This window comes from Talpa occidentalis, unplaced genomic scaffold (assembly GCF_014898055.3).
Source record: "Talpa occidentalis isolate TD23 unplaced genomic scaffold, MPIMG_talOcc4v2.1 talOcc4.1524, whole genome shotgun sequence".
In the NCBI taxonomy this organism is placed as follows: Eukaryota; Metazoa; Chordata; class Mammalia; order Eulipotyphla; family Talpidae; genus Talpa; species Talpa occidentalis.
Window position 1 is genome coordinate 6,703 of NW_023601571.1, and position 11,973 is coordinate 18,675.

The 11,973-nt window shown below is 42.6% G+C and overlaps 1 protein-coding gene across 1 annotated transcript; it reads right to left on the reverse strand.

Moving 5' to 3' along the window:
• Window positions 1-1,979: 1,979 nt before the first annotated feature.
• On the reverse strand, window positions 1,980-2,180 carry LOC119246899 (40S ribosomal protein S29-like). The gene has a single exon (XM_037513155.2). The coding sequence runs from the start codon at window positions 2,178-2,180 to the stop codon at window positions 2,010-2,012; it is 171 nt and encodes a 56-aa protein (XP_037369052.1). The 3' UTR covers window positions 1,980-2,009.
• Window positions 2,181-11,973: the final 9,793 nt, after the last annotated feature.

The window sequence follows — 11,973 nt, forward strand, 5'->3', positions numbered from 1 at the left end:
TTGAGTATACATGTAAATATTTGAATATTTACCCTTGCCAGTTGTATGTTGTACAAATATTTTCTCCCATCCAGTAGGATGTCTTTTTAATTTACTTAGGTTTTCTTTCATTGTATAAAAGGTTTTATTTAAAATTCAAGGTAGTCCAAATTGTGTATTTTTGCTTTTATTTCTTTTGATGTAGGGTTGAGTCTCCAACAAATCTTTATCACTGATGTTGTGAAATATAACAATAATGTTTTCTTCTATATAATTCATTTGTAACTTACTTTTGGGCATGGGGCTAGAGAGAGATCCAACTTTAAGCTTTTACATGTGGCCATTCAGTTTTTCCTGCACCACAGGTTAAAGACTCTCCCCATACCCATGTGTGATTGTGGGTATATATCATGAATTAAGTATTTACATGTAAGTGGATTTATTTCTAGGTTTTTGATTCTGTTCCATTTATCCATGTATCTATTTTTATGTAATACCGTATTTTTTAAATTACTGTTGCCCCATAGTACAGGTAGTCAGGTAGATTGATGCCTCTATTTCTCTCCTCTCTCTCTGCTTTTACTACTTGAGGTCTCTTTTGGTTCCACATAAATTTAAATAATTTTTGTTCAATTACTTAGAATGAATATCCATGAGGTGAACTGATCACATGTGATGGGAAGGGGCAGGCAGAGACACATTATATAGAATTTTGCAGCCACTGTATGGAGAATGCAAGTTTTTTATGCTTTTATGGAAGAAAGTGATGTGACTTAATTTGTGCTTAAAAAAATAACTATCAGTGGCTACCCATGAAAATGAATTGGATACTACAGGGTTGATGACAACTGGTCATGCCCTCAGTCCTGAAATTGGAATAACCTGAGGATTCTTACTATTACCAGAGTAAAATAAGTACGTTATACTTCCTCTGGAAAACAACCATGAAAAACTGCCTAACTTTTAAATGTAATGTGTCTCCCTTGCTCCCTCCATATTGTACACACTTCCATTGTTATTGCCTTCACCTCCCATCTTTAGTGAGATATAATTAATGTACACCATTTGTAAATTGAAGTAAATAATAATTAGGTATGATTTAGTATCAAGATTTTCCAGCTAGAATATTCGGTTATTCAAGACCACAAAATTGGCATTTACTATAAACATAATTCAGATTGAAATGGAAAGCACCAAAGAGCTATTTTTAGAGCAGGTTCATTTCCAGGAAATCAGCAGCCTTTCTGAAGAGACATACCTAGACAGCAAAACAAAAGCTTGGTCTGAAAAATCTTACTCTGTAACAGGATATGTCAGAAGTGTTAAACCACTGTCCCTATGACGCCTCTGCACATTCTCTTTAGCAGCACAAATATCCACTAAAGACCACTTATATTTCAGGGCCTGAAATAATGATGTGCGACTACTTCTTGACTGTGACTTCATCGCATGTCAAATGCTGCAATTCGTAATAAGTAATGCAGTTCAGCGCATGTCTGTCCTATTGTGGTACATTTGCTAGAGATCACTGTGCAGAAGCTTTTTAATTTGATGTACTTCATCTGTTTATTTTTTGCTTTTGTTTCTCTTCCTGATTAAAATCAAATCCCCAAAGACATTTATTAAGACTGATGGCAAAGATGGCACGTGTGTTTCTTCTGTTTAGTTTGTGATTTCAGGTTTTACATCCAAGCTTTTAATACATTTTGAGTTAATTTTTGTGTATGGTTAGGTAGTAGACTAGTTTCATTCTTTCCATGTGACTGTCTAGTTTTCCCAACACCATTATCGTAGAAATTTTCCTTGTTGCATGTATGTGCCTATGTCAACAGTCATTCATTACTCATCTAATTCTCTCCTTTCACTTTAAGTCTGTGTTGGTTATTGAAACTAAATGAGTCTCTTGTAAGGACTATATAGTTGTATCTTTTTTTTTTCATAATTGAAGTATTTTACTTTATGTACAAAGAGCTAGAGCATTGTTTCTGCTTTGCGGTAGATTTCTCCACAGCCAATTCAAGGAAGTTCATTTAGTCCAACTTGATGAAGCCTATATCCTTGGCGTCCTGACAGAAACACTGGCGGCACATGTTGAGTCTGTATTTCCAGATCAGGCCGTGTTGGTTTGAGCAGACTCGGCAAGAGCGAGAACCCTGGCCGAATTTTCTCAGGTGACTCCAGTAGAGAGGCTGGTGACCCATCTTGCTTTCCCGGCGGCCACGAGGCAAAAAGGCTTATCTTGGTTTTTAATGCACCTAGTCACACAGTGACTGCTGGTGGATTTAGTCTATTTGCAATTAGGATGATATTTGGTATATGGATGCTAACTACTGCCACTCTTTTGTGTTTTGTTTTCTGGTTCTATCTATATATGTATTGTGTTCTTTGGTTTTTCATGGGATTTTTAAAATTTAGATAGCAGAATTTCTTCCAAAACATTTCCTATAAGAGCGTTCTTTTTTTTGGTAAACTGCTTAACGTTTGCTGGTCTGGTAAAGCCTTTATTTCTCCCTTGTATCTGAAAGATAGTTTTGTGAGACAGGAAATTTTTGGCCTACAGATTTTTTTTTTTTGAGCATTTTGAAAATGTAATTCCACTTTCTCTTGGACCATAGATAGTTTCTGTTGAAAAGCCTGATGATGGTCTGATGGGAGTGGTTTTATATGTTACATGTTTCCCCCGTGCCTATCACAAATTTCTTCATTTAATTTCTTTGCTTCAAAATTTCCTTTTTTCCCCTAGTAGCCTCAATATTTATTATTTATAATTGACTTTTGATCATTTACAATTATGCGCTTTTGTATCATTTGATTTGAATTTAGAAATGTGGTTATTCTTTCAGCTTCCTGGACATCCATGTTTTTTTATTTTTTATTTTTATTATGTTTGGGAAGTTCTCAACTATTATAATTAAGGAAACAATATGACAAGAAGACATAACACTGATCAATATATGCACAGCAGACAAAGGCACATCGAATTATATAAGGTAAATATTGTCAAATCTGAAAACATAACGGGAAAAACATAGTCATGGCGGGGACTTGCACATTGTACTTTTACCAATGGACAGAAACTAAATAAGAGCACAATAATCTTTAGCAAAGAATTAGGCACATGGTATTAATAAATACCAGTAAAACACTGCATCCCCAGAATGTTGAATACAAATTCTTTTCTCTTTTTTTAAAATAAATTTTATTTTTATATTCCCCATACAATTGCAACCCCCTTATTTGGACCCCAATCCCTCCCCTCCCCCGGCCCCACCCCCATAGAGTGTCTCTGCTTCATAGTTTTTTGTTGATTTTGATTTTCACTTTCTTATAGTTATTCATTTTCCTGGTCCCTTATTTAAGTTTTCTAGATTCCTGCTATGAGTGAGACCATCCGGTATTTTTCTTTTTCTTTCTGGCTTATTTCGCTGAGCATGATCCCTTCCAGCGCCATCCATGTTGCTGCAAATTGCATGTGTTTATCTTTTTTGAATGCTGAGTAATATTCCATGGTGTATATGTACCACATCTTCTTGATCCAGTCATCTATTTTTGGGCATTTGGGTTGTTTCCAAAGCTTAGCTTTTGTAAACAGTGCTGCTATAAACATAGGGGTGCAGGTGCTCTTTGGAATTGATGTTTCTGTGTCCTTTGGGTAAATACCTAGGAGTGGAATGGCTGGATCATATGGAAGCTCTATGTTTAGTAGGTCCAGAAATCTCCACACAGCTCTCCATAGTGGTTGGACCAGTTTGCACTCCCACCAACAGTGCAGGAGAGTTCCTTTTTCTCCACAACCTCGCCAACATTTGTTGTTGCTAGTTTTTTTTAATATGTGCCATTCTCACTGGTGTAAGATGGTATCTCATGGTATTTTTGATTTGCATTTCCCTGATTACAAGTGATGTTGAACATTTTTTCATATGCCTGTTGGCCATTTGCATTTCCTCTTCAGAGAAGTTTCTTTTTAGCTCTTCTGCCCATTTTTGGACTGGATTATTTTCTTTGTTGTTGTTGAGTCTCATCAGCTCTTTGCAGATTTTTGTTATCAGTCCTTTATCATTAGTGTCGTGTGCAAAAATGTTCTCCCAGTAAGTGGGGTTTCTCTTTTTTTTGTTATTGTCTCTTTTGCTGTGCAGAAGCCCTTTAATTTGATGTAGTCCCAGCTGTTTATCTTTGCCTTCACTATCACTGCTTTGGGTGATGTGTCTGTAAAGATATATTTGATGTGCATATCACATAGTGTTTCGCCTTTATTTCCTTCTATGGAATACAAATTCTTTTCAAATGCACATGGGACATTCTCCAGGATTGACCACATACATGGTCACAACACAGGTAACAAATTCATGAAGACTGAAATCATTCCAAGCATCTTCTCCATTCTAATTAGAAATGGCATCAATCTAGTAAGCAGGCACAAAAAGACTGGGTTGTCAATTTTGCCTAGCAGTGTCACTAGGCTGGGTTTGGCCGTAGCCTTGGATATGGCCAGTGAGTAATGCTGTGGGCCCACCTGTAGCTGCTGTGAGATGTGCACTGGTGCATCTAAGATGCCTCTGTTAACTAGGCCTGCAGAAGAGTGCAGAGCCAGCCACAGTCTGCAGTGTCAGTAGGACAGCTAGGTGCTTGAGTGTTGCCCTCAGCTAGCTATCTAGGCTGCACTACAGGTGGTGTGGTGTGTACTGCAGTATACACCCTATGAGGTATAGTCATTGGACCGTAAGTGTGTCTTAGACTGAGAGCTAGGCCTTTTATGTAGATTGGGTCTGGTGAGCATGGCTGAGCTCTTCCTTTTTGCACATGTGGGGTGTCACAGAAGGGCCTTGAAGGAGAGTGAAACTTGTGGCCATAGCAGGACAGAGGGCATGTGTGCAGGTGTCTCTGATGAGCTGCAGTAGATGTGGCCAGGGGTCACTGCTGAATTTGCTGCAGGCCATGCAGTCAGGAGCTGCAGCTACCCGAGGTGCACATGGGAAGAGCACTTGTATGGGACTGTAGGGGCAAAGCCTCGTAGAACTTGATCTGTCAGGAGAGAACAACTGGTGGTATTGGCCACTTGCTCTGTCTATATTTGGGAAGTCCTTGGAGTGCCTGTGGGCTGTATGAGTGTGGCTTGCTTGCAAGCAGGGAGGTGTGACTAGGGGGGTTCTGTCTTATTTGTTTTCCAGATATGGACCCTCTTGATTGTTGACTATGAGCACCAGCTTTTGTGGCTTTCCTGAGGGTGTGTGGAGCTCTCCTCAGGGATTCACTCTCAGGGTTTGATAGTTTTGAGACTGGGTTCCAAGGTGGCTCCACCCATGCTGTTACTGACAAGGGAGCAAGAGATTCTGAATGTGGTACCTGCTGGTATTTCTTATCCTGGATGATTCCTTGTGTCCCTTATTTCCTAGGCCAGTGCTCTGAGGCTGGTATTTGATACTGGGAAAAGAGAGGGGTACTTGTGGACCCCAAACTGTTAAGAGGGAAAACCCATGTTGCCCATTTTAAGGGTTTGTTTGCCACCGGCAATTATTAAAGGCAAAGTAATAAAATTCTATTGTGTTCAGAGATTTTTAACAGAGAGAGAGAGAGAGAGAGAGGAAATGGAGAAGAGGAGGAGGTGGAAGGAGGATTTAAAAACACAGATTCCTTCTAAAACTCCAAAATCACCCGTCCGTGTGAACTCTAGTTAAGCGACAGACAAGGCTCCAAGCAGAGCTGCCAGGATAAAGTCCAAGGCACCTCTCAGCAGGAACAATAAGCAATACTTTGGCCAGGGCTCAGGGGCTGGGGTAGAAGGAGAGAACCAGAGCTCAAAAGGTATCATCCAACCTAGATAATCCTCCGCAAGGTGAAGATGGCGCCACCATGTCCCTGAGAGAGCTAGACCCAGCTCATGAAAGCACAAAGACCATAAACCAAGAGAAGCCTGCTCACGTGTTCTCCGTTCCTTCTCCCCGTCCTCCCACAGCTACCCCTGTCCTTCCTCCTCCCAGCAGTCTCCCCACCCCATGGCCTCAGTTCTCCCCTTCAGGCAGTTGCTTCACAGCATGAAGGGAGTTGTCCTGCAGGCATTAGGATGTCAGCCCCATGGAAATGGGGTTGAGTTCAGAGACCTCCACCTCTGCTGTGAGCTTCCCTTCCTGCCTCATAAACCTGCCTCCTCTTACAGTCTCTGGGAATTCTCCATCTATGGACTGGGGGTTAGCTGGACAAGCGTTATTGCTGAGGGTCTCGAGGTACTAGATGTGTTCCTGGGCCTATTAAAGGCTGTTTCCTAGTCATAACTTTTTCCTGAAAAATTCCCATTGTATACATATGATGTGGATTTCTACTTTGTTATCATCAAACTTATATAATCCTATATTGATATCAATAAAGCACTTTTCACAAGGAAATGCACTCATTCAAATTTACTGGATAAATTATAATCTTGAGAAACCACAAGGTGGCAGCACCTACAAGTCTTTCTATCTCTATCTCAGGGAAGCCTTGTGGTGGGTCTATGCAAACTGTGTTGTTCCTTAATAAGTGCTTAGGATGGCCCAGCCATGGATAGCACACATGTGGGCAGAGCACCCCTGAGACGTCTCTATGTATAATCCTCACCGATGCCCAGCCCGCTCAGGCTAGCCGAAGTCCCCTGGACATTGTCCCAGCTGCCAGGTTTCCTGTCACCAGCTGGGGCCTCAGATCTGGGCAAGTGCTCCCACCCCAGCCTGCCCTCCTACCCAGTCTCCTCCTCCTTATAGTGGCCGTATGCCGTCAACACTTGCTTCTCTTTGGCCATTCTAGGGGCTACTGGCCGTGCTGTGTTCTTGGTGTTAGACAATTAGCTGTGCACTGTGTGGGTGCATTCCAGGCACCAGGCAAGAACTCTTGCAGATGGAGTAAATGTTGAATATAATTCAATAAGGTTAAAAACTAAGCCCCTACTACTGACCCAGCAGAGAGGTTTGGGAGGCTGCAATAGATGAGCGAATGAATAAGGCTTGGGGGAAAGGCCATAAAATTGACCACCATGACTTCAGGAATGCAGACGCAGAGGCCAGAACGTGCTTCTGTGTCAAGGGCTGGCACCAGAGAACATACATCCCAGTAGATAACTGGTGCAAACTGCACCCCAAGTTAGAAAGCCCATGAAAACAGAGGATAAAAGAGTCTCAAATCCTCCCTAGGGCACAGACTTCTGTCTCTCCCGCTGCTCCTCTTAGCAGTGTATTTCAATAAATCCTCCTCTTCTGGTCTCCACTCGGTCTCTGATGAATTCTTTCACCCCCGAGCATCTGGCCTCACCCTGATCTTCTCCCCACTACAGTAAACACACTCCTTTTCTGTGTCTGTGCTCCAAAACAAGACTTCTGATAAAGTTTTGACCCACCTGTCCCTAGAAGCACACACAGATTGAGGTTCTGAAATTAGACCATTACCCATAAGACAAGGATACACGAGGTGCTCACCCATGATGCCCCTTAGCAGGTAGTAGATCACATGCACCTGAGCCAGTGGGGAGCCAAGTAAGCCCTTGAGCCAGACCTGGCCCCCACCCACTCCTGTCGATGGCCTGGAGGGAATGCAGCCGCTCCCACTACTCACCTGCTGCCCGCACATGGTCTCCTCAGGAGTGCATTTTCCTCACACGCACACACACCAGTCATTTAACTGACTCCATAAATTCCTTTGCGACTGGGCCAGTCAGTTCCATTTATATAGAAAAGAGACTGTTTAGTAAGGGGAAGGTCCATGTTTTGGGGAATTGTAGGGTTGAATGATGCTCAGTAGTGAGCATCTCAGAATAATTATTTGGAGTTATTCATTTTTCATTTTTACTATTTAATTCCCAATCATTTTATTGTAAAGGGTACTTTCACATATTTATCTAAACCAGTTAATTAAATATATATTTACAATATATCATGTATGTCATATGATTATAATATATATTTGATATATAACACAGTATGTATATAATCATATATCAACATATAAGTTAAACCGTTCTCTAAGTTATATTTTGTGTTATATAATTATGCTATGTTCTATACAATTATATATAAATCTAAATTATATTATTACATATTATTAAGTATGTATATGACATATTTAAAATGTTAAAATCTCTTCAGTAAAAATGTCTCCAGGAAGCCCACTAAGAGATATTCTTTGAAATTTTCCTGTTCATACAGCTGTGCTTGCATTTGTGTGTGAATTTTCTGTTTTTCTGTGCAAGGGAAGCTTAAGCCAATGGAGAGTGACCTCTAGAAGGAGGCCGGGGATGTTTCCCAGGAGGGAGAAGAACCGTCCCTGAGGAGGGAGTTTCCTCCAGGGTGACTGAAGGTCCATGGCTTTTTTTTTTCTTTTAAAAAAGATTTATTTATTTATGCATACAAGAACTGGGTACAGGCCAGAATGCATGGGTTGAGAGGATTCACCAGAGAAGAATGGGGAGCAGAACAGGCAAATTTACTGAAATATACTGCTGAGGGGAGCAGTGGGTGCGGCAGGAGAGGTCTGCTGCGCCATATGGGTGGCTCCTTGGCCAGTCAGGGATCAAACTCTTGCTGCAGAGGCTGCAGATAGCTTCACAGTGCTGTGCTTAACCCCTTGTGCCACAAGGGAGGCCACCATGGCTTTTTCTAACTTCCTCTCACCCTGCACTGAACACCACACTCAGCCTCCAGTAGACCAATGTGCGTGACTCTTCTAACTGAAAATACCAAAAATTGCTTTCCATTTCAGCTTCTTCTCATCACTTTACTTGCGGTGATGGTAAACTCCCTCTGTCTGCTTTAGTTTATGTATAGTTTATGTATAGCAAGAAGAGAGCAAGGGCTGAGAGGAAGCAGAGCTGTTCTTGAACCAAGGGGCTGCAGAGCAGGTATGTCCCTCTGTGACTTGTAACTGTCTGGAACTCAAGTCTTGCCTTCTGATTCAGAGACAACCAAGGGAAGGGTCAAATGGCAGTTGCTCCTGCCTGTCCTTTGGGGTCTGGGCTGGGGTTTTTAGTTCTGGGGATGCTCGGCTTCTCCATTTGTCCAGCAGCAGCTGCAATTTGGCAGACAGACCTATGGTGCTGCCCTGGGTGCGCTGCTCCTGGATGTCAGCTCAGGGCAGCAGAACCAGCATGGTGGGGAAGCCTGGGGCCTGCCTGGCCTGCTGTCAGCGCTGGGCAGGCATAGATGGTGCAGACACCAGGAGGTGCCCTGTTGCGTCTGAAACACCACACTGACAAAGGGGAGTCGTGGAGCAGGGTGCACAATGCAGGATGCTGCTGAAGAGCAAGATCTTGGCCCTTTTATTGACACATGTAATTGGTTGTAAGGAGATTAAGGGGAAGGAGATTAACGAAAGGGGAAGGGTGTAGAAGATTAGGGATTGTGAGTCTGCTCTCCAGGCACCTCTTTATCTACTTGATGACACACCCTAATCCCCAGCCATGGTTCTAATCTTATCAACAGGGTGTTCCACTGATCAGCTTCTGGGGTCCCTTGTCATACATCAGTCCTCAGCCCCTGGGCATTCCAGACATACCTTGTGAGGTACATGGTGTGCATCAGTTCTCAGCCCCCCAGGTGTTCCGGACATACCTTGTGATGCATAACCTTCCCAGTGTGATCCAGCTTTGTGTTCTTGTTTGATTTAAAGGGCTGAAGGGTTGGGCTCCTGTTCCTAACTGGCCTGGCCATTTTGACCTTGTTTAGGTGACAAAATGGTGGCCGAATAGGCTGCCTAGGAGTAGGAGACCCACATGTCCCCCTTTTTTGTTTAATTAAAAAGAGGAGAGGTGGGAGGGAGGGGGAAAAGGGGGGAAGGTGCAGGCAGGCGATAGGCCAGGTGAAGAGTCATTATTGTTTGTCTGTCTTTTAACTTGCATTTGATGATAGCAGGAAAGTCCAAGTTCTTATTAGCCAAGAGACAAGATATGAAGGCCACAAAGAGGTTAGTTGATCTGGCAGGCACACCCTGCTGAGCCAGTAGTGTCTCTGCTGATGATGCAAGGCACTTGATGTCTCCCCATGTTATGGCTGGAGAATCAGGAGTGTTGCATTTTATTCTCAAAGAGTGGTTGTCGTCTGATAGAGAGGTCAGTCTCATGTTCTGCATCTTTGGGATGAGATTGTTCATGGGGTTGTGTTGACTCATGGTAGGGTTTAACACAGCAAGCCGGAATCCAGTGAACACCTTGTGGAGACATGACTGCCGCATATCCTCTTCCCCGTGAGATTAAAGGAGCTGGGCCTCGCCAGTTAGGATTGGGTCATTGTTTGTACAACACTAAAGGTTTATGATCATTTCCCTTAGGTTTGGAGAAATGGAGCGTTACTGGAGTGACTAGGTTGCGATCCATGTCTCTGTACTGTAAATGGTTTAATGTGAATAGAGCTTTAAAAAGTTGAGAATAAGGGGAGGAGCATGACCCCTTTTGTTTTGTTGGAAAAAGTTTAAGAAGTCCATTAGCACGTTCTACAATAGCTTTGACCTGTAGGGTTGTAAGGAATGCCAGTAATGTGTCGAACACCCCAGTGAGAGAAAAATTTAGACTTAGAAGTATAAGCAGGGCCATTGTCAGTTTTGATACAGGAAGGATGACCCATCACTGCAAATGCCGAGTAGAGATGATGAATAACATGAGAAGATCGTTCTCTGTGCTGAGATGTGGCCCATAGAAATCCGTGAAAAGGTATCTATAGTACCATGGAGATAAGATAAATGACCAAAGGAAGGGAAGTGTGTGACATCTGTTTGCCATAATTCATTGGCTTGAGTGCAACGTGGGTTGATGCCTGTAGGAAAGATGGGGCCGGAGCGTTGAAAACAGCACAACTGCAAACAATCTCTCCCACCTGTGTGAGGGGAATATTAAAAAATTTTCAAGACTGCGAGGTCCTTGATGAAAAAAGGAATGACAAGTTATAGGATCTGCAAATATATTAAACACCCGAAGTGCAACATCAGCTATCTCATTGCCTTTTAATAGTGGGCCTGGTAGGCTGGAATGACTGTGAATGTGAGCAATAAAATGGGATGAACATGTTGGCAAAGCAAAGTTTGTAAAGAAATGAAAGCCGATAATAGGGCCTCATCAATGTTAGTGTGAAGAAGGGCAGAGAGATGTCTTGTACTAGGGCGGTGACATATAGTGAGTCAGAAATAATATTAAGTGACTGTGAAGGAAATGAGGAAAGAGCCAAAATAACAGCGGCTAGTTCAGCGCGTTGGGCTGAAGGGAAAAATGTAGTATAGGCAGTTAGCCACGTGGCATCCAACTCTGTGAGCCAGACCATGACTCCGTGGCCTGTAGTGGAGAACCCTCTACGAAGATAGTAAAAGCTTGGGGAATGGGAGAATTAACAATAATATTGAAAGAATGAATAGGGAGAAGTTGTAGGGATTGAATGTGTTTATCGGGGGGGGGTGAATAAAAGAATGATCCGACATAAATTTGGAAAACAATTTGAACTTGCTCCATCTGAATGAGGAGCTGTTTTGTTTCTTGCTTGGAGAGGCCTGTGTTAATAGAGCCAGGATTGTAACCGGATAAGGACTGACAAGATATCATCCATGCAGTGGTATATCAAGCAAGAGGGAAACTGAGTACAAACTGGACATAGGGCGGTGTCCACAAAGAGCTGACACATGGCAGGGCTATTCATCATTTCTTGAGGTTAAAAACACCATTGAAAACATTGTAAGGGCCGCCATTATTAATTTCAGGAACTGAGAAGGCAAATTTTTCCTTATCATCTGGGTGCAAAGGAATTGTGAAGAACAATCCTTTAAATCTATAACCAGGAGATGAAAGGTCGAGGGGATCATGGCTGGGTTAGGGAGGCCTGGTCGAAGTGCTCCCATTGGCTGCATTTGCACATTAACTGCCCGTAAATCTTGAATAAATCACCGTTTCCCTGATTTTTTTGGAATATAGAATATGGGGTGTTCCATGGACTGCTTGAGGATTCAATATGGAGCCTAAATGGGGGCCTCCTCGTGGCGCTGCGGTTGAGCGCTGGG

Coding starts and splice junctions, on each gene's coding strand:
- LOC119246899 (XM_037513155.2), bottom strand. CDS start 2,180: ATGGGTCACCAGCCTCTCTACTGGAGTCACCTGAGAAAATTCGGCCAG.